At 44.3% G+C, this 23,439-nt stretch overlaps 1 protein-coding gene across 1 annotated transcript in view; it reads left to right on the plus strand.

The window, feature by feature from the left end:
- Positions 1-23,439, plus strand: part of LOC121861078 — a 74,065-nt gene that overhangs the window by 27,980 nt on the left and 22,646 nt on the right. Inside the window, 1 exon segment of the mRNA XM_042358624.1 lies at positions 7,551-7,661. Coding sequence (XP_042214558.1) covers positions 7,551-7,661 — 111 coding nt within the window.

A 23,439-nucleotide genomic window follows, 5' to 3' on the forward strand; every position in this document is an offset into this window, starting at 1 on the left:
AATTAGTGTGCAGGTTTTTTTGTGTGTCTTAGCCCTGAAGTCTTGAATAGCGGAGGGGTCATCGTGCGTCTGGCAGGGGGGCGGGTCATTCCTCACTGCCACGCTCCTTGGGTAAAGTATCGTACTAACATCATCTACAAGACAAAGTGAAATAGAACTAAATCTATTGTTATTATTGCATCGAGTTTTATCTTAGTAATTTATTGTTGTTTTATATATTTTTCTTGTTTGTTTTTGACTGATATTCCCCTTCCCTTTCCTCCCTCCTTTCTCTGACGTGTCTGTACCCCTCCCCCTATTGATACGCCTCAGCCATAAGGATACAACAGACATACTGGGAATTATTAAGCAATGTCTAAGGGGACTAGTCTTTATAATGAGGGTTGATGACATGGCTAGTGGCACCTCACAGTATGTTAGTTATCCCACACCTCCTCCCCCCCAAAAAACTTGACTTGTTTTCGTGTTAGTAATATTTAAAAGTTCTCTAGACAACTTGTTAATTAGGATCGTTCAAAAGTCCTTCGTTTTTTACATCTGAAAGTTTTTTTTAATCGTTTGAGAATCTGTTGGCTTTTCAAAAACAGAATTCCAGATCGTTGATAAATCCGTTGGCTCTCAAAAACGTAATTCCAGACCGTTGATAAATCCGTTGGCTCTCAAAAACGTAATTCCAGACCGTTGATAAATCCGTTGGCTCTCAAAAACGGAATTCCAGACCGTTGATAAATCCGTTGGCTCTCAAAAACGGAATTCCAGATCGTTGATAAATCCGTTGGCTCTCAAAAACGGAATTCCAGACCGTTGATAAATCCGTTGGTTCTCAAAACAGAACTCAACAGAAGCTCGGAAGTTCTCGGCATCACCAGACAGGAACGGAATCTCTGACCGTCTATGTATATAATCTCTGGGCGATAACAGTCCATAGCGGTCATCAATAACCGCTTGGTAGAGCTTGACTGACCGCCCGCCCGCTCGCTGGCTCAATCACGGAAGGAACGAACGAACGGAATCATTGACCGCTTAGTGAACGATTCCTTGTGGGCGTCCGGTAGTATTATTGTTCACATCTACCACCACTTCTACCACCACTATCACCACCACTACCACCACCATCCCCTCCACCACTTCTACCACCACTACCACCAACATCCCCCCAATCAACAACCACCACCACTACTACTACCACCAGCAACATCCACCAAATCAACAACAACCACCACCACTACTACCAACACCCCCCCCTTCCCAATAAACAACCACCACCACTACCACCAACCTTCCCCCAAGCAACTACCCCCTCTCCTCCCCCGCTCCCACTCCCCCTCATCATCTGTGGTGGGAGATGATACACAACTAACGGCTCGACCAACCATTTAACAACCTCACCTAATCACCAATACAGGTTCACACTACAGCCATGATAGTGTGAGGAAGAGAGAGAGAGAGAGAGAGAGAGAGAGAGAGACCTGTTATGTACATGATCAAGCGGTCACTACTACTACACTGTGATGGGAGTTTCACGGTCTGTTGTGGTGATGGGGGTGGTTGGTGAAGGGGTTGGTGGTGATGGGGTGGTTGAGGGTGGTAGCAGACATAGGATGGTAGGGTGATGGGATAGGAATGGTTGTGGTGGTGGTAGTAATAGTAGTAGATGGTGGTAGTAATAATGGTGATGGTGGTAGTGATGATGATACTAGTAGTGGTGATGGTGGTAGTGATGATGATGGTGCCGCACGCCTCTTCCCACATCTAATCAAAGTGTTAGACATCCATGAACTGACAGTTTTATCATCAGCAAGCAATTTACATTCGGAAAATCTTCACTCCATTACCACTGGACAAATTACCATCATACATGTCCATTTGTCTCTGCTAGAACATCATTTATCACATCCCCATCCCGACGAGCCTACCAATACCCTAGGGGAATCGAACCAGCGAACCATAGTACAAGAAACACACGTTGTATCCACTCAGCCACCGCACCCCATCTAGTGACAGTAAACAGTTAATACAAGTTGTGGTAATTACATCTTGACTATGATAATGGCACACCTGTTTAATGGAGTCTTTCCCACGGTGTTATTGCCTGGTTTAGTTTTTGTGTCCCAGGCGAAAGTCACGGTGTTATTGCCTGGTTTAGTTTTTGTGTCCCAGGCGAAAGTCGAAGCTGTGTGTGTGTGTGTGTGTGTGTGTGTGTGTGTGTGTGTGTGTGTGTGTGTGTTAATATTTTGGCACAGTGTGACTTGAATCTATTTATATAAAAATTCATTCCAAAAATTCCTAGTCTCATTCTCTGGTGACTTATGTGGTTTGGTGTGTGTGTGGCGAACATTGCTTTCACCATTCATACTGTAACACCATCATGCAGTTTCACAATTCACTATCACACTGCAAAACACACACACACACACACACACACACACACACACACACAACACCTCGAGGGGGGTTTTCAATAGTGTTGTAACTGCCGGCTGCTGTGACTTAGACGTGAGATGAAGACAAGAGTGAAGTAATTCTCTCTCTCTCACACACACATACACAGGTAGATTGATACAGGTGTCGTTAGTTTAAATTATATCTGTGTTGAGTTAATGCATTGTTTCTCTCTCTCGTGACCACCCTCCTCCCCTCCCTCCTAACCTCTCCTCTCCCACCCCTCTCCTCCCATCCTCTCCCTCTCCACCCCTCCCCCTCCCTAACCCTCCTCTCCCACCCCCTCCTCCTAATCTCCTCCCCCTCCCTCCCTCCTCCCTAACCTCTCCTCCACCCCCTCTCCTCTAACTGTACGTGGAAGGTAAGTTGTTTGTTTTGGTCCGGCTAGTTGATACAGCGGTGGGTGAGGTGATGAACAGGTGGAGTAATAAGCAGGTGAAATGGTGAACAAGTGACGAACTGCTTAAGTAAGAAGGAGGATGAGGAGGGGAATAGAAGAAGGGGGATGAAGAGGTAGGAGGGGAAGGAGAAGGAGATAAGGAGAGGAGAGGACAGAAGAGATGGGTGAAGTCAAGATGTGGGTGGGTGGTCAAGGTGTTGTGGGCGGTAGAGGAAGTGGGCGTAGGAGGAGGATGAGGATATATGGGCTGTCAGAGAAGGTGAGTGGTCAAGGTGTCAAGAGAGAGAGAGAGGGGGGAGGGGGGGGGTGATGATAGAGGGAAGAGGAGGTTGAGATATCAGGAATTTCCCCCCAAGATGGATTTTGTAAGAGATTGTTACCGTGCCCATGCCTCCTCTTCCTCTTCCCTTCCTCCTCTTCCCTTCCTCCTCTTCCCTCTCCCCCTCCTCCTCCTTCCTCTTCTTCACATGTCCAGTTCGCACTACTCAGGCCACAGCGTCATATAATGATTTTAACGCTCATAAACTACGTCATTATGGACAAGATAAGTCGTGAGAAGATGGCGATAGGATCCATAAGGCAATATTCGTGTGATGCAGCCGAATTTTACGCTGGTGTGTGTGTGTGTGTGTATATACTGTATTGAGAAAGATTGCGTGCGTGTGTGTGTGCATGCGTATCATGACTGGTGCATGTGTGTGTGTAGACAGCGGGGTGCATGCGTGGGAAGAGCGAGTACGTGTGTGTGTGTGTGTGTGAGAGAGATGAATAGACTCGACTCCACCATATTAAATATTCAGTGGCATGAGGATCCACCTTCCCCCGGGGTTTGTTTATAAGATTACTGTATATCTCTCTCTCTCTCTCTCTCTCTCTCTCTAATCGTAGTGAATAACGGTGAAAGTACTGATTGATTGTCAGCTTGCAACACTTCCATCTTGCACACACACACACACACACGCACACACACACACACACACACACACACACACACACACACACTTTCCGTTTTCTTCACCATTAAAGTCGATAATGATGGGAAGTGAACAGTGATGATGACCTTAATGGGCAATTTTACCACAGGCTTAGCATTGTATTCACACCATCTTTAATGTATGGTGTGTGTGATGATGATAGTGACTGGTGGTGAAGGTGTGTAGGTGGTGATGTGTGATGATAATAATGACAAGAATAGTGATGATGGTAATTATTGATGATGATGATAACGATGGTGGTGATAGTGATGGTGATGACAAGAATGGTGATGATGGTGATGATAATGGTGATGGTGACCTGGAGGCCAACACTCAAGCCCTGACCTCCAGACTTTCTCCCTGACCCGGCCTTCACCACCCCCTCCCTTCCCCCCTACCCCACCACCTCTCCCCCTTCTCCCTCTTCCCCCCTACCACACCTCTCACCTACCCTTCCTCACCCCTCATCACCTTCCTTCCCTCCCTCCCATCATCATCACCACCATCACCACCACCATCACCACCATCACCACCATCACCACCACCATCACCACCACCACATCACCACCATCACCACCATCACCACCACACACCACCATCACCACCACCATCACCACCACCATCACCACCATCACACCACCATCACCACCACACCACCATCACCACCATCACCAACAACAGAATGAGAAAGGAAGAATGGTAAAGATAGAAGGAGGAGGGAGACAGGAAAACCCAACGGCAGGAAGAGAAAAAAAGGAAGGAAGAGGGGGGAGGAAGGAAGGAAGAGGGAGGGAAGGAAGGAAGGAAGGAAGGAAGGAGGGAGGTGGTGGGTCTAAGAGTGAGAGGAGAAGGAAGACTAAGTAATAGGGAAAAAGAAGTAAGGAAGAAGAGAAGAAGAGGGGGAGGAGATGTAAGAAGAAAAAAGAGAAATAGAAAAGGAAGGAGGAAGATGAAGACGAAGCAGAGAGAGAGAGAGAGAGAGAGAGAGAGAGAGATGCACGTCAAAAACAGAATAGAGAACAGGAGAAGAGGAAGAGAAGGAGAGGAGAGGTGGAGGTGTAGAAGTAAGGAAGCAGTCTACGTCATGCTGTGTTTCTCTCTCAACGGTAACCACCTTTTCCTCCTCCTCCCCCCCCGCTGGCTTAATTATCACTCTTAACTAATTACTTTACTCATTAACACAACTCATTAGCTCACTCCTCTTCCTCTCCATTAATTGCTGTTGACTCAAGGAAGTTATGTTGTGGGTAAAGTTGTTTAATTAGCGTTGAAGGTGCGTGCGGAAGTGCGTGAGTGGAAGGGTGCGTGCGGAAGTGCGTGAGTGGAAAGGTGCGTGCGGAAGTGCGTGAGTGGAAAGGTGCGTGTGGAAGTGTAGATAATAATAGTAATAATAATAATAATAAGAAGACTTATAAAATACAAGTTTATGGTGAAAAATGAGAAGTTTCACTCATCTGAGATTACTTTCTTTATCTGGCGTTGAAATTTCCCTATTGAAATCGCCCTCTCTCTGATAATACGTATGAAGTTGGTTATGTACGTAACTGTAGTACCAAGGCATGTGTAATGGAAGTTACGTGCTGAGGCTTAGTGACTTGTAGTGGTCTGGGGGGTGATGAGGAAGTGACGGTGGGGGGTGACGAGAGGTGACGGTAAGGCGGGGCAGGGGAGAGGCGTAATGGAGGGGGGGTTGGATGGGCTCTGATATAGTGGAGGCATCCGTCATGCTAGGCTGGTTCTGTCTCCTGGTTCACCCCTCACCACCTGGTACCTCTGTTAACACACCTGGTGACACGGGTTCTAACTAGTGGACACAGTCTTGATTAATCTGTGTCTTAAATCCCAACTCGTGTATGTGTGTGTGTGTGTGTGTGTGTGTGTGTGTGTGTGTGTGTGTGTGTGTGTGTGTGTGTACCGGTGTAATAAATTAAGAATGTAATAGCAATCAACTCTGTCTAATCCTTTCCAGCCGCTATTTTCCCACGAGGCAATATAGCAGACGTAGCTTAATTAGCAGACGTAGCTTAATTAGCAGACGTAGCTTAATTAGCAGACGTAGCTTAATTTAGCAGAAGTAGCTTAATTTAGCGAAAGTAGCTTAATTAGCAGACGTAGCTTAATTTAGCGAAAGTAGCTTAATTAGCAGACGTAGCATAATTTAGCAGACGTAGCTTAATTTGGCAGAAGTAGCTTATTAAGTCTGGCTAAATTGAATGATAAAATACTCTGTCGGAAACCCTTTTTTTCTTTATTTCCTGTCACGTAGAAGCGAGTGTTTATAATGTGTTGGAGGAGGAGGTTGTTGGAGTGTTGGAGGAGAGGGAGGGATTGTAAGTTGGAGGAGAAGGTGGTGTTGTAGCAAGGGAGGGAGAGAGGTATTGTTGCTGGAGGTTGGAGGGGGAGAACAGAAAAGTTATGGGGGGGGGGGCGATGTTGAGGGGTGCAGGTAGGGAGAGAGAGTGGGACGTTGTAGGCGGGCGGAGTGGGCGTGGACTGTGGGCGTGGTGGTGGTGGTCAGCCCTTGGGATGATGGACGGCCTCTCAGTGGTGCGTGATTGCATACTAGATGAATTTTTTTAAGGTCAAGAGTGTGGTAGGGGACGCTGGCCTACATGTGTGTGTGTGTGTGTGTGTGTGTGTGTGTGTGTGTGTGTGTGTGTGTGTGTGTGAGTAAGTAAAACCGTGTCAGTATTTTCTTCTTCATAATCAATAAAAAAAAAATCATAATAAAACGATATACTGACTTGACTGATGGATGTGTTCTCTCGTTTTTTTATTGAGGATGTTTTTTTTCCAGTCAAGTACGATTTAATACTCCATCAAGTGGCAGTTTTAGGTCATCCTTGAATAGATATTTGACGTGAGAGAAATAATAAGACTCTTTTTAGCGTGGGATTTTGGGAGGATTTATTTTTATTTATTTTATTTTTTATTTTTCGCATGAGTTTGATATAATTACTGTGAGATCTTTCCCACGGTGTTGATGTTCCGATTTTAGTTGTATTTTATCATGATTTGTCGTCTTGAAATCTGTCTTTTTTCATGTTCAGATTTTGATGGAGTTTCTCATGACTGTTTTGAAATCTGTCTTTTAATTATTCATGCATGTCTGAACCACCTTGAGTATAGACAGACACATACAGACAGACAGACAGAGAGAGACAGATAGACAGAGAGAGAGAGAGAGAGACGGTTGATAACAGTTTAGACATTCACGACACAAGCATTCATCCGATCCTCATTCATACATACAATTGCTTTTATCTCCCAGTGACAGACAGACAGACAGAGCATTTGTTATCACACACAGGTAGTGGATAGAGAAGGATGTAAGAGAGTGGATGGCGTGGATACAGGTGGATTAAACTTTGTCTTTTGCCACCCGTAGAGGATAGTGATGGTGGTGGTGGTGGTGGTGGTGGTGGTGGTATGGCCTTGTTACACACACACACACACACACACACACGTACACTTTCACACGTCACGATTTCTTGTCTTTTGAGTTGTATGGAAATGTGTGTGTGTGTGTGTGTGTGTGTGTACTGTACTAATGTTACTTGTTTTTATACCTTTGTACTCTATAATAATGTTACTTAATTATTACAGTCTTTTATGTTACTGTTACTTAATAACCTTGACGTTAGTGTTACCTGTGTACTAATAATAATGTTACTTATCTTATGTATCACCCCCAAAAAATAATGTTACTTATGTTGTTTTTTTTGTGTTGACAGTGGATTTGTATCTGTCACCGGTGGAAACTTACTGTGAGAACATCGACTACCATATCTTCAATGAGGACAGTGACACTTCCCAGTTTACCGAGGACGAGATGGTCAGACTCCGTAAGTACCTCGCTACTGTCTTGTTCCTTGTCGACAGCAGGATAGGGGACGGTGTTTTGGTCCTGTCTTGCTTGTTGACGGCAGGATAGGAGGAGGAGGAGGAGGAGGAGGAGGATGTGTGTGTGTGTGTGTGTGTGTGTGTGTGTGTGTGTGTGTGTGTGCCTCCCCAGTTTAATGAAGAAGGAAATCGAACATTTAGTTGTTTTTTACGCCGTAATTCGATAAGTATTTCCGCCCCGAGTCAGATTCTGCCCCGGGGGGGACTTGGCGGAGAAATGCTCCCAGTGGCCGGATGTCTCAGGCTGGCCTTTAAAGAGCTGGCCGGATGGAGCTGAAGGCGGAGTGTTGCTTGATGTGTTAGTTTGGCCTTTAGGGTTTAATGGAAGTGGAGAGAGTGGCCGGATATGTCAAGCTGTCCTTTAAGAGCTGGCTGGAGGAGGTGGAGTGTGGCCGGATGTTTCAAGCTGCCTGGAGTAGGAGGAGAATGGATAAAACAACGTAATTTTTCTAAATCCGGTTCTGGTAACAGTGACCTTGGACGCGGGGTCACCTTACAACACGCGTCTGTCAGCCACGTCCTGGACACATAAGGGGTTCCTACCACGTCGAACTTTTCCTCATAATTGGATACACACACACACACACACACACACACAACACAAACACATCACCTCATTCATAAACAACTCATTCATAACTCCGTCTTCTTAATTACGAATCTCTCTCACCTGTACAAGGCCTGGGGACAGATTACCTGCGTCAGCATTTTACCATGCTGTGGTAGTTGACGCGGCCGCTGCAGGAAGACTAGATCATTTACGACGAGTCCTTCAAACACACACACACACACACACACACACACACACACACACACACACACACACAGCGCTAGATCTTTTTTTGCATGACCTGAAGATTACACACCCTACCGTATCCTAGCTTACTCTACCCTACCCTCCATCTCGAGTCAACTATTTTTCCTCATTATTGCACAGAGTTATGCAGGAAGTAGGGCAGGGGGATGACGAAAGGAAGAGAGGGAGGGAGAGGGTAGAGGGGGCTGGAGAAGGAAGGGAGTGGGGAGGGGGGTGAACAGACGGGAACACCTGAGGGCTGGGCGGAAGGGAGAAAGGTGGGTGAGTGGGCGGTCGGGCTGGACGGATCATCTAATAAGTTAAGCAGGACGTCAGTATCTCTCTCTCTCTCTCTCTTTCTCTCTCTCTCTCTCTCTCTATCTCTCTCTGCTGGCTAGTGAGACACGGGGCCAGCTGTGTTTCTCACGACCTGTTGACCGGAGGGAGGGAAGGAACTAGAGTGGTATGTGACGTTTACTGAAGATGATAACAATGACGTGTTGCTATGATGGGTGTGTGGTGACCTTTGCCTTGACCTGAGGTGGGGGAGGGGGGGTTGAGAGGTCACAGGTGGTTGAGTGAGTAGGGGTGATGGTGGTTGTAGGGGTGGTGATGGTACTGGTGGTAGGGTAGCCCGCTGGTGGTGGTAGTGAACCAAGGTCTTAGACAAAACTCGTCCCTTCCCAACACTTGATACTCACCCTTACACTGTCTGTCTTGATGACCTCTACCACCACCACTACTACCACCATCACCAGGCTCCTCTACCAGCACTACCAGGCTACCACCATCAACCCCACCAGGCTCCTCTACCAGCACCACTTCCACCACCACCATCGTTACATCTCCTCTTCCTCCTACTGACCCGGAAGCTGAGGTCTCCGTGTGTCCCCTGGCTTTGAGATGACACTTACCTTGACGGGGTTGATTAAGTGTCCACCCCCCCCCCCCAATAACCTGCTGATTACCGTAACTTAACTCATTAAGTACGATAATTTAACCCCTTGAGTACGATAGCTTAACTCTCTGAATACGGGATTAGTTATTGGGTGCCGAGAAACAAGCGGGGACGAATCTTTAGTGGAAGTAAGCTGGGACCATTCTTGATGAACCAGGGTGGAGTTTAGTCTTCAGGTGAAATGTTGGGGGTTGGGTCTTCAGGTGAAATGTTGGGGCTAGCCTCGGCAGCCAAGCTGGGGGGCTAGTCTTCAGGTGAAGGTTGGGGCTAGTCTTCAGGTGAAGTAAGCTGGGGACTATTCTTTACGTGAACTATGGTGGAGCTAGTCTTCAGGTGAAATAAGCTGGGGGCTAGTCTTCAGGTGAAATAAGCTGGGGCTAGTCTTCGGGTGAAATAAGCTGGGGGCTAGTCTGCAGGTGAAATAAGCTGGGGGCTAGTCTTCAGGTGATCCAATGTTTTTTTCTTCTAGTATAGACGAATGTTCCTAAATAACACCTGTTTTGTTAACGGTATGAAAAAATAATGAATAACCGCAAATGGACACCCTCAATCGCTGGGCTCTGGACTCCTAATGCGTGGACGCTCGTAACCCGGCAGAGAGACAGGTCCGGCTTTTGTCCGGCTCTCACCAGGGATTCAACAGCCGGTGGTCTCAGTTCTCTAAACCGACGGACTCACCAACCTAAACGTATAGGATGTGGTCAGCTCCCCCCCTTCCCCTCCTGTTGACTGACTGACCAGACCCTGTTGTTGCGTGCAAGATTGGGGGGAGGGGGGAGTCATGGAAGATGGGGTCAACTTCAGTGCATGGCAGTGGAGGAACTCGAATGCATGAGGAAATTGTAGCTGAATGACCAGTAACACACACACACACACACACACACACATACACACAGGTAACGTTGACTAACAGTAGGGTGGACGAGTGGGGGCGGGAGGGGGAATCGAATACGTGAACTCAACAAAAGGATGACCGCGAGTGAGCCATTACCTGAGGACTGAGGGAGGGACTGAGTCAATGTTGCTGTATTATTAGTAAGTGTCCCAGTGACCCAAAAGTGTCCAGGTAAGTCCAGGTACCGGTGGTGGACAACTGTGTGTGTGTGTGTGTGTGTTGAGGTAATGGCTTCTTTCCTGCCAGGACTTAGAGAGTACACGTGTGTTTAACTTCTCGTAACGGTAGGTAAGAGAACGGGGTTTACCTGTGTCTCAAATAACCTGGAGCACCGCAATAACGTTCAGTATGGCATCAGAATTACACTGAGACTTTACACAAGCACTAGCAGATAAAATTACACTGGCACTATTCCTTGTCCTGATAATAACAACAAGAATATAAACAAAATATGACTCAAAAACTAGATCAAAGAATTATTAACTAAAGCATTTGGTCAATACGGTGTAAATTTCAGTCTCCTACCCCTAAAGAATGCCCCCTGAGATGTCACTCGAATTAACAGGTAAACAAACGGATTAACTACTAATTTAACTCTCACCTTTGACACGTGCTACGACCGGTACCTGGAGACAGAATGATCAGGGAGGTCATACACAGTGTACAATATATCGTATGTGGGAGTAAGAGTCACTATAACGTAATGAAAACTCCTTCCTATACAGATTGGTAGTGGTGGTAATGGTAGTAGTGGTGGTGGTGGTAATGGTGGTAGTAGTGATTGTGGTAGTGGTGGTGAAGTGTGTCGGGGGGGGGTAGTGTTGGTAGAGATGGTGGTAGTTCCTGTATAGGCGGAAAAGGAAAGGGGAGGAAAAAAGGGTGGAGGAAGAGGCTGAAAAGAAAAGAGGGGGAAGAGATGGTGGGAGGAAGGAAGAGGAGGAGGAGGAGGTAGTGGTGTGGTGTGTTGGGAACCTACATTCATGACCCGCTTCTACTACCCCCATACTTCCCCCTCCCTCACCCCTCCCTCCCTCACCCCTCCCTTCCTCACCTCTCCCTTACCTCAGTACTAACACAGGTAAAACTGGCCTCGTTATCCTTGGCTTAATGTAAAGTACCCACCTGTGACCTTTACCTGTGCCGCTTCATAGTATGTCTGTCTGTCTATTGACCTTTGCAACTTTTCTCTTTGTAACCTTTTTAGATTTCGTGATTTTTTTGTTTATTATTATTATTATTATTATTATTATTATTATTATTATTGTGTGTTGTTTTCATTCCCTTTTTTTCATTATTTATTTTATTTGTTCCATTTTTTATTGGTAATTTTTCACGTATTTTACTATGATGATAATGGTCACGTGATGATGAGGATGATGATGATGATGATGATGATGAGTACACCTGACTGATCATAATATCAGACGCGACAGTGACTCAACAACATATAAGATTTCACCAACTGACAGGAATTCCTAATCCACGTCAGCTGATGAAGCAACGGGGAAAGTCCCATTTATTGTTTACATTTGGAACAACAAGTCAAGTTCATTCATAATCACGTATGTTGTTTTGATTATAAGGAGTCGTAGTAGAAATCAGCTGTTTTGTTGACATTCTCTCGTACTCATAAGGTCTTGTAACTCCTCCTGTGTTTATTTACAATCAGACATATCAACACTCGTCAAGTTCATCCATAAACAAATGTCTCTGGGTATAATATCCCTTATGGTGAGAGTATCCTTTCATCCTTAGGTGGTCCTGAAATATCACCCCAAAATATCAGTATTCAAGGTTGTAGGATACGTCGTGGGATTAGGATCAGGATATTAAAAGGATTCCAGAGGTCTATTCATTCTTAGAAGCTCTTGAGAGATTTAAAGTAGGATGTCATTATTCTCAGGTTAGTGTTATAGAATTCGTGTAAGGAGTGACTAGGATGCTAACGGGGCAGTGGACGTCCTTGAAATTTTTAGTATTTGTTAAATAAAAAGATAAAAGCTGTAGTTGTAGTGAAGATCCGGCTTTTGTTGACTCCCGACAGACTTCAAAACACCGAGACCGAGGGGGTATTGGACTAGTTATTAATTCTGAGTTAGTTGAGGTCCGCCATATGTCGTGTGGGCGGTTCGTGGGCGGCGGCGGTGGACGAGTGTTTGTGGTAATGGCCCTGGTGGTGGTGGGGGTGTATCATTGGTCAAGAAGGCCTGCATAGCGGCTGTTCCTTTACCGCCTGTTGTTATGTTGTGCAGAGTTTCTTAACACTGTCGGGTATTTTAAATGTCATTGGGAGAGGTTCGTCTGAAGTCTTGTAGGAGGAGGAGTCCCTGAAATCGACGTCAGGTGAGGGGTACTAGGTAATGGGGGGAGGGGGATTGAGGAGGGAAGGGGAGGGGGTCGAGGAAGGAGAGGGGGGTGGAGGATGGTGTCTCACTTCCTTCTCTTCTCTCTCTCTCTTCCTCCCTGGCAGGAAATTTATCGGGAAGGAAAGAAAGTTATCGGGGAGGCTAGAAAGTTATCGGGGAGGAGGGAAATTATCGTGGAAGGCAGCAAATTCATCAATGTAGCAGGAAACTTATCGGAAAGACATGAAAAGTTATAAAAGAACCAGGAAAGTTGTATCGGGAAAGCCTGGAAAGTTATCGGGAATGCTGGAAAAGTTATCGGTTGTTGGCAGGAGAGTCATCGGCAGTGAAGCCATCATTACCACCGCTGAAGAGGGAGAGGAGGAGGAGGAGGAGGCGTGTGGGGCGTCCTTGCGGTCACAGTTAGCATGGATGGAGAAAACTCCCAACTTTCTAAAAACAGACGCTACCTACCAGGGCCTTGTTGAATGGTGGTAGGTGGTAATAGGTGGGCGGTGGTAGAGGTGGGAGGTGATAGTGGTAGGTGGTTAATGGTAGTAATGGTAATAATAGTGGTTGCTCTCAGTGGTTTTAGTTGATGGCATACATATTTTCAGTAGAGGTGGTGAGGTAGAGAGAGAGGAGGTCGAGGTAGAGGGGGAGGAGGTAGGTAGGTAGTTAAGATGAGTCATTCTGTGTGTGATAAGTGGATGGTAATTGTGAGTGACTGAGCGATTTAAAACAGAGATAGATGGAGACAGACAGACCGACAGACAGGGAAAGAAAGCTAATGAGAGAGAGAGAGAGAGAGAGAGAGTAGTAGTAGTAGTAGTAGTAGTAGTAGTAGTACATCAATAATAAACAGACACGGAAATCAATCACCAAACTACGCCTCCCCCCCTCCCCCCACCTTCCCCCCTCTCACCTCCCTCCCCTCCCTCACCTCCCTCACCACCACCACCACTTCGATTACTACCCCTCAACATAGGCAGTGACAGACAACACTGCCATTATCTTCAGCGGAGTCTCCCAGCTCATGTGTGTGGTAGTGTGATTATTGTTATTGTGGGTGAAACTCAGCAGGGTGGGGCTCTTTCTCTCTCTCTCAATCCTTGTTTTATTTTCTTTATTTGCGATTTTTTCTTTACTTGTTGTTGTTCTTGTTCTTCTTTTTCTTCATTTTGTTCTTCTCCTTTTTGAAATTGTTCTTGTTTTTCTTTATTTGTTGTTGATGTTTTTTCTTCTTCCGTCGGTGTTATGCAGGTGTTTTTTTGTCTCATGTTGTATTAGTATCTTTTTTTGTCCCGTTTATTCAGGGTTGTGTTGTGGTTTTTGTCGCCTTTTCTTGTATTATGATTTTTTTTTTAACTTTCGTCATTTTCGTTGTTATTCTTTCCTCATTTTTACTCTTTCTTGATTTTTTCTTCCTTTTTTTTTACCTTTTTCTTACATTTTGTCCTTTTTTTACTTTTTTTTTATTTTTCGTTGCGACTTTTAACATGGCGACGGCGTCTTGCAGGGTCTTGTGTGTGTTATTGTCTCCTCTCTCATTTAATTATCTAATATTACTAATTTATCTCATTACTCCTTCCTCTAATCTTCCCTCCTCCGTGGTGACATACAAACAGGACTTTATTTATTTATTTTAATCTTCTTTTCCTCTTTTATCACTTTTTTTTACATTTCCCCCAACATTCATCACTTTTCCTCCTGGGCGAAACTTTCCAACGTTGCAGTAAGTAGAGTTGTTATTTTTAGCTCTTATTTATTTTTATTTATTTTTTGCCTCATTTTCAGTGTTAAGAATTCGTACGTGGCATTTCCTTGACGATTTCCCCACAGTTGATTTTTACTGGTCAGTAGTGTGTGTGTGTGTGTGTGTGTGTGTGTGTGTGTGTGTGTGTGTGTGTGTGATGTCCCACATGTGTACGTACGTGGCGACACAGAGTCAGTGTCCGTGACGGCCACTCGTCTGTGACACGGTCGATGTGGAGAAACTTGCCAACCGCTGCCACCACTACCACCACTACTGCCACCATCAGCACCGCTCGTCATGGCCCAATACTCGTGAAATTTGGATCACATGAGGATTAGACACCCTCTTATTTCACCTGATGATTGAACACGCTAACGCTACCTGGAGGGACTTACGTTAGGTTAAGTTAGACTAGGTTTGCATTAGGTTAGCGTTACGTAGGTTAATCCTCAGGTGAAATAACCTTGAGGGGAACTAATCATCAGGTAATCCCGATATTCTACACCACTGAAAACTTTAAAACACTCACACCGCAGGAGGTTCCTTATACCACTGAATAGACTTGTTAGGTGTTGGTCTCAGATAGGAACAAACGAAGGCACAGTCCCCTTCACTAGTACGTTTACAGAGGCTCGTCATAATAAACATTCCACAAATCATTATCTTTTTGAGTTATTTGTTTTAATAAAATTTTAATTTTATGCCATAATATATTTACTCTGGCGAGTTTCCTTCTGTCGAATGTAAATACACACAGGGCTCCCACAAAACCTGACGACCCCCTGTAAACGCACTAGTGAATGGGGGACTTTACAGTGGAGTATTTCACAAACTCGAACGTACAACGAAGGTCTGACAAATGGTAAAAAGTTTAAAAATACGTTGAACAATGGATGAATGTGGGTTTACGTTCGTTTGTCTTTACAGAACGAGAATATAATGACTGGAAAAATACTACATTAAAGGGTGTACTGTATATATATATATATATATATATATATATATATATATATATATATATATATATATATATATATATATATATATATATATATATACGATAACACCTGAGGGTTACCTACACCTGTCTTAATTAGTAGTCAGGGTGAAGGAGTGCTGTGTGTACCCGAGGAGCTTACTAGGATCACCTGAATATTAGACACCTAAACTACCTATGTTTGGGATTCGGGATTCAAAGTTTAGGGTTCGGGATTCATAGTTTGGGGTTCGGGATTCAAAGCCTAGGGTTCGGGATTCATAGTTTGGGGTTCGGGGTTCGGGATTCGGTTGTCGGCTTCAGACCTGACACACTCACCCACCCACGGCACAGCTCGAGGCCCTCACTTTCAAAGCACTACCGTTAAGATTTCTCCCACTCACTATAGAAGATAATAACATGTAAGTGAACCGCTCAAGTGACTCTACCAAAATGACCACAAAAATTACCAGGAAATATGAAGGAGAGAGTTTACCTTAATTAACTATATCATCATTATTATATACCTGTCATTAGTATGTTATAGTTTATATATAATTATAGACTATATTTACCGATATTATATCTCTGGAGTTGAATATAATTTCTAATTTTACGTAATATAAAAAAATAATACAATATATTTTTTTTCAGGGAAGATTAAAACGGTATTTTTTTTCATCGTAAATAAGTAACACATACCTGACACATTTGACACACCTGACACATATCTGCCACACAACTACGAGTATACGGTGTTGCAATGAGGAAGTGTTGACAAGTTGGATACCGCGGAAATGTTGTCATTGAGTTTCGACAGGTAAAGGTGTGGAGACAGATGTGTGGAGGAAGGGAAAGTTACCGAGGAAAGAGAAAGAGAGAGAGAGTAAAAGAGACAGTAAAAGACACAAATAGATAGAAACGAAGAGAAAGTGACAAGGTAGAGAAAGACAGAGAGATAGAAAGAAAGGATCACGTGACTACCAAATTATTGTGTCGTTTCAATTTGACAGATACATCATGCAGAACATCGCTAAATATACGGTGCTAAGAGATGGGCGAGTGAGCTGGGGTTAATATTAGTCTTGGTTCAATTTCGACACCATTTTAGCTGTCATCTTTGTGTCGTAGTTTAATTGAGTTAGTTAATTGCGTTTACGTAGCGTCACTTTCAAGAAAACTTAGCGTGACGTAATCAGTTTTTTGCTCAACGTAACGTAACGTAATCTAGCTTAACCTAATCTAACCTAACCTAATCTAACCTAACCTAATCTAACCTAACCTAACCATCATACTCAAGAGAACACGATAGTATGAGATAAACTTTCATTTTTACGGGGAGAATATTTTAAGTGTATGAGCCTTGAGAGTTCAGGTATTGAATAGTTGTTTTAGAGGATGGGGGTGAGGGAGAGAGAGGAGTGAGGGAGAGAGAGGAGTGAGGGAGAGAGAGAGGAGTGAGGGAGACAGAGGAGTGAGGGAGAGAGAGGTGAGGGAGAGGTTAGGAAGGTAGGTAGGTAGAGAGGGTATACTGACACATGCGATCTCTCACACACGTGCACTGGCGGCAATCACGTGCACTGTTGACTCACGTGCACTGTTGTCTCTCACGTACACTGGTAATGGTCGACACGTGCACACCAGTCATAAAACTCTCTCTTCACTTTTCCCCGAGAGTGATATACAGTATAAATGTCACACAAGAAAGTTCCATGTGTTTGTTTACTTCCAGCCCTCGGTACTCTGTTTACATACGGGGGAGTTCTGTTTATAAGTCAGAGTAAACAGAACAGTGTGTGTTGTAAAGCTGTGACGACGGGGATAGTATGACGTGTGTGTGTGTGTGTGTGTGTGTGTGTGTGTGTGTGTGTGTGTCAGGGATGAGTTCATGCAGACATACCAATTTCTGGATGCATAAAGGCTCAGACGTCGAATATTCCTCGTAACTGCTGACTGACTGACTGACAACACCAAATTAATATCCAAAATGGCGGTAATATAACACTGAGACTATTTTAGCTAGATACGTTCTCTTATTATTGTTGTTTTTATTATTATTATTGTTATTGTTGTTATTATTATTACTACTACTACTACTATTATTATTTTTTGCTACTACTACTACCACTTTGTTAAGGCCCTTAGACGCTGGGAGGAGAGGCACTCACTCATGTGTAGTGTAGTGTGGTTGAGTGTGTGTGTCTGTTGCCACAATGTTCCTAAGTCATCATTCGTTCCCTCTGGCTTCATCTTTCCGTCATGTGTCAGAATTATTTGACTCTTTTTTTTCCTTAACCTGTATAATATAAGTTCATTGTCATCATCATCATCTCCGTCATCATCATCATCATCATCTTTTTTTATCATCATTAAATATTCGTATGGTAAACATTCCTACAGAGAGATATCGGTGATGTATTCAAAGGTTAAAGGTGTGTACAGGTGTAGAGGGACCCAGTATTCATCCAATTAAAAAATCTTCAGGTGTTTACAGGTGTATGGGGACCTGTATTTTCCCAGGTAGTAATCATCAGGTGTGCGTAAAGCGTTCAGTCGTATCTCACCCATATATTGCCAGTAAGGTAGATAACTGACTCCTTCTGCCTCCCACCGCCTCCCTCCGCCTCCCTCTGCTCAGGTGAACACGTTAATGAGAGCTGTGATGAATGATGTAGAGGTGTTTGTCCTATTCATCTGTTTACTGTGATGGTGGTGGTTGATGTTGGTTGTTAGTGGTAGTTGGTAGTGGTGGTGGTTGATGATGGTTGTTAGTGGTAGTTGGTAGTGGTGGTGGTTGATGGTGGTGGTGGTGGTGGTAATCATGATTGTGTGATTAATGAGGAATGATAAGATGATAAGACTTCCTTAGAGAGAGAGAGAGAGAGAGAGAGAGAGTAGTCTAGTCACAGTAGCTGAACAGGGGAGAAAGTCCAAGATCAACCAGGGCCCTTAGGACGTGGGGGCCAGCTTCTCTCTCTCTCTCTCTCTCTAGTTAAAATAGCTTTAAACTGAGTGTGTCAGAATGTGAGGGAGAGAGGGACGTAGATTATGGTGAGGTAGACAGCCAAGGAGTGTGAGACTCAGGCGCGAGATAGTAGCCAGAGGGTGCTAGAGGGGGGGAGGGTGGCGCAGGGTGGCGAGCGAGGTGGACCAAGCCACATCCTGACTACATTGACGCATCCTGTATACAAACCCCAGTCATATAATTTCAAAAGACACACCCCGCACGTTAATTTGTCCTCCAGTGTTTAAGTGAACGTTTCACACGGACGCTCCCAATTGGTATCTAAGTTAATGTGGACGTCTCCCAATTGGTATCTAAGTTAATGTGGACGTCTCCCCACCTGGTATTTGCCACGTGACGTCTCCCCCAATTGGTATCTAAGTTATCGACGTCTCAATTGGTATCTAAGCACGTGTGGACGTCTCCCAATTGGTGTTAAGTGAACGTATCTAAGTTAATGTAGAACCTCACTGATATAATTTTGTCTCTTAACTGGTACCGTGTGAATGTATCAAGTTAAAGAGTAGAGTCTCAGTGTAATTTTGATGTCATTTCGAACTTCAATGGGTTCTTTAATTGGGTTTTTGCATCTCATGTTACGAAGACAATTAAGAGCCAGTGTTTTAACAAGGGATTCATGGGTTCGAGGTTTGGGTTCAAAAGGTTCGGGTTCAAAGGTTCGGGTTCAAAGGTTCGGGTTCAGGGGTTCGGTAGTGGGTTTTAGATTTGAGGAGGAGAAACTCACCTTCAGGCAGTACACGAGGTAAACGCTGCTGCCTAACCCAACCTAACCCAACCCAACCCAACCCAACCTAACTTAAGGAATCTTCATTAAAAATACGAGACTTTCCCAACACCTGTTTGGTATAAAATAGAACAATGGTATCAGCACTGAGGCGCCAAGTTCCATTGTTGTGGTGCTGGAGGCGGAAGCATACAGTAGAAGTCAAGAGGCGGAAGGAGGAAGTCAAATGAGAGAGAGGAGAGAAACGTGAAGCCTATTTGCATATCTGGGAATTGTGGGTAATGATAGAGGTATTTTGGGTAGTGGTGGAGGTAGTGTGGGTAGTGGTGGAGGTAGTGTGGGTAGTGGTGTGGGTGTGTGGGTAGTAGTGTGGGTGTGTGTACAAAAGACAGTGTTGGATGGTGTAAGTATAAGGCTTTTGTCGCGTGTCTTGTGTAACACCCGAAGAGAGAGAGAGAGAGAGAGAGAGAGAGAGAGAGAGAGAGAGAGAGAGAGAGAGAGATGTGGGTCATTTACCTGTGGTCTACCATTCTAAAGCAAGACCTTTCCTCCACCAATGAAATGCTTCCTTACATCATGTTTTTTTTTCTTTCTTCTACCAATGAAAATCTTCCTTACGTGATATATTTTTTTTCACCAATGAGAAGCTTCCGTACATGATGGTATTTTTTGTTTTCACCAATCAGAAACTTCCTAATGAGATGGTTTTCCTGTTTCCACCAATAAAAAAAAAATCCCCAAATATAATGATGTCTTGTCTCCACCAATGAGAAGCCTCCTTGTACGATGGCTACTAGACTTGACCAATGAGAAGTGTTCTTAGATGATGATTGCCGGCGGGGGCCACAAGTTTAATGGCGTTCCCACAGTTTATGATGCAAATGATTATCCTTCGTGTCCGGGGAAGTAAAGGTTGTGGTTCCCTTTACGTGCGGCACCAGATTCAAGCCCCGGATTCAAACACCGGATTCAAACACCGGATTCAAACTTCGGATTCAAACACCGGATTCAAGACCCGGATTCAAACACCCGGATTCAAACCCACCGAGTCCAGCGTTGTGTTACCCGATCACAAAAGAATTATATACCAAGATAGCGATTCAGTGGGAAGGACACAGCAACAAGTGTAGTCCTTTGTCGTAAGCTCACAGCAACAAGTGTAGTCCTTTGTCGTAAGCTCACAACAACAAGAATTATAACCCTTTGTCGTAAGCTCACAACATCTCCCCCCTAACCAGATTTTTACAACCATAGTAAATTTCCAGCTGGGGAGTTTAGTGTGGGGAGTAAACTATAGAATTGTGTTAACAGCATCTGCCACGTGCCTTCCTCCCCGTGTTGTGTTGCTGGGTTGTGTTGTTGTGTTGTTGTTGTGTTTAGTGGATCGTCTACCTGATGGACTCGTGAACCATAAATAAGAACCTTACCTTACCTTACCTTACCTTAAAACTGAAAAACAAAACAACTCCCACAAACTCAACATCCAAAATGGCTTCAAACTTGTACTGAGACTCTAACCTTATCTAGATACGTTCACTTACTATCATTTACCTGATGAACTTAAGTGTGTAATGCCATTGTAAATATGACCTCTGGGCTTTGACGTAATCTTTCATGACCTAAATTTTTGTAGATGACCTAAGATGACCCCTAGATAATGTGTTGACTGTGGGGAAGTGTGTTGAAAGAGTGTGTTAGGCGAGTGTGTTGAGAGTTGGGAGGTGTATGTAAAGAGTGATGGTGTGTGTGTGTGCGTGTGCGTGTGTGTGTGTGCGTGAGTGTGTGTGTGTGTGTGTGTGTGTGTGTGTGTGTGTGTGTGTGTGTTGATAGTAATGGTGGTAGAGGAGGAGGGTATGTGATAGTGGTGGTGGCGATGGAGGATGGTGATAATGATGATGTCACCATTTACAAGAGCTGTAATACGTAATCACTCCTTTCCTGTGTCTTGTATTGACCTTGAAATACAAACACTTTTCCACCTCCTCCTGGCGGCTAAAAATTGCATTCCTTCTTTTGTCTCGTTGGTGTGTGTGTGTGTGTGTGTGTCAGAGGCGTTGATTGGTTGGCTTAGTATCTTTGTTTGTGTCAGAGGCTTTGATTGGTTAGTTGAATACTTTTGCTTACGTCAGGAGGTCTTGATTGGTTGGTTTAATACTCCCTTTGTTTGTGTCAGAGGCGTTGATTGGTTGGTTTAGTATCTTTGTTTATGTCAGAGGCCTTGATTGGTTGGTTGAATGCCTTTGCTTGTTTCAGAGGTCTTGATTGGTCTGCTAAAAAAACTACATATTCTTCTTCCTGTTTCTATAAGTACAATACATTATTCGCTATTAATTCTCTCTTGCTGTACACACACACACACACACACACAGGATCATTACGTGTTTTAAGTTAGTTTTTTAAGACATAAGGAAACGTATCAGGAGTTCATAATGAGGTTGAGGACTAGAGGTTGACGAGGTCGACCTTGGGATGTCTCCTCCGTCTTGACTCCATCCTCACAGCTGGTCGACCTTCAACCACCTGGCTATTATCCTCTATGTCGCCATTGTGAAGCACTGCCGGGAGGAGGAGGAGGAAGAGGAGGGTGGTGGTGGCGGTGTGTGTGTGTGTGTGCGTGTGTGTGTGTGTGCGTGTGTGCGTGTGTGCGTGCGTGCGTGTGCGCGAACGAGACTTTTAAGTACATCAGACACTCTTGAATAAATAACTTAAGTCAATCAATATCAGGTACGATAAACAGGTAACATGTGTAAAGTGGAGGGAAGAGAGAAGGAGGGAGGAAGGGAGGGATTTGGGAGAGTTGGTTGACCCTCTCCCCATTTTCCTCTTTACCTCTAGGCCCACACAATTGGGGGGTAGGAGAGGAGGCCGTAATCTTCTTCTGGTCACCCATCCTCTCTCTCTCTCTCACTCAACGTTTACACTCTCTGAACGTTCTATCATCCCGGTCAGATTAGGCTAAGTATCCCCCCCTGGCATGATAAGATGATTGGCGTCACTAAGCATCATTCTGGGTTTAATATTGACTATATTACATCAGCTTACAGAAGGATATATTTGGCTCTGTATAATCATCCTCAATACCCGCCTTTCCTGACTTAACTGAACTGGGTTTCATCCGTGACTGAGGGAATTTTGTCCTCGTGTGTCTCAAGGTAATAAATAAGTAGGTGTAGGTGGGTGTAGGTAATCACAGGTGGGTGTAGGTGGTCACAGGTGGGTGTAGGTAGTCAACAGGTGGTGTAGGTAGACATATGGAGGAGGTCGTTATCCTAGCTGAACTCAAGCGAAGGTCCAGGCTGCCTCCCACTGACCTACGCTTCACAAACCCACGCTGAATATTTTGCCCCTTTTGCACCTCATCCTGAGTTTATTCCTACTTATTTCTCCATCATATACACCCTCAACATGTGCCTGGAGTATAAGGTAGTGGTATGAGTGGAGTATAAGGTGTGTGGGTTGGGGTGTAAGGCAGGAAGGAAGTACTGAAGAAGAATCACTATTTGGCATCATCTGTTTTCTGTCGCATTCCTCAGGTTCCCGCCATCAGTGTTACCATGTCCCCCTTCTCATAGCTCCTGCAGTGTTACCATCCTCGTCACTCTCGCACGTGTTATTTTATGCCTTTTAAGAATGTATTACGTACAAGAAAATGGGCAAAAATCTAGCTTAGGGAAAAAAAATTGGTGTGTTAGTTTAGGCACTCAGTAAGATAAGAAGTTGGGAATGTTTATATGTGTAACTGATCGTCCAAACTCTCTTTATATATGAAAAAAAAATGCGTTTTTATCAGTTACGCCACCTGAGTTATGTTAATTATGTACCTTTTATGATATTTAGAGAATGCATGAAAGTAAAGTATGTTGATATGTTCTCGTAGCTTTAAAAATATATATATATATGTATTGAGGATCTCTGTAAACATACATGGACATCTTGATCTGCCCAGTACATGCCCAGTCATCTCGGTAAGGTCTCTGTAAACAAACTTAACGTGGCCAACTTGAACACACCTTCCTCGACGACCAGGTGTAGGTGTAGGTAAGATAAATCAACAGTATCGCTCCATCCGGGTATCTCATTGTCAAGGTTGAAGGAGACACACAATTGTTTTGAGAAGTCTATTGTTGCATACTAATTATAACAATGACGGCACCACTGCTATTAATATGCCATGCCATATACTAATGATGATTGTATTTATTTTCCGGTAATCACAGAGGCGTCTATTAACCGCCTATGATCAAA

Source organism: Homarus americanus, unplaced genomic scaffold (assembly GCF_018991925.1).
Source record: "Homarus americanus isolate GMGI-L3 unplaced genomic scaffold, GMGI_Hamer_2.0 scaffold52806, whole genome shotgun sequence".
NCBI classification, from domain to species: domain Eukaryota; kingdom Metazoa; phylum Arthropoda; class Malacostraca; order Decapoda; family Nephropidae; genus Homarus; species Homarus americanus.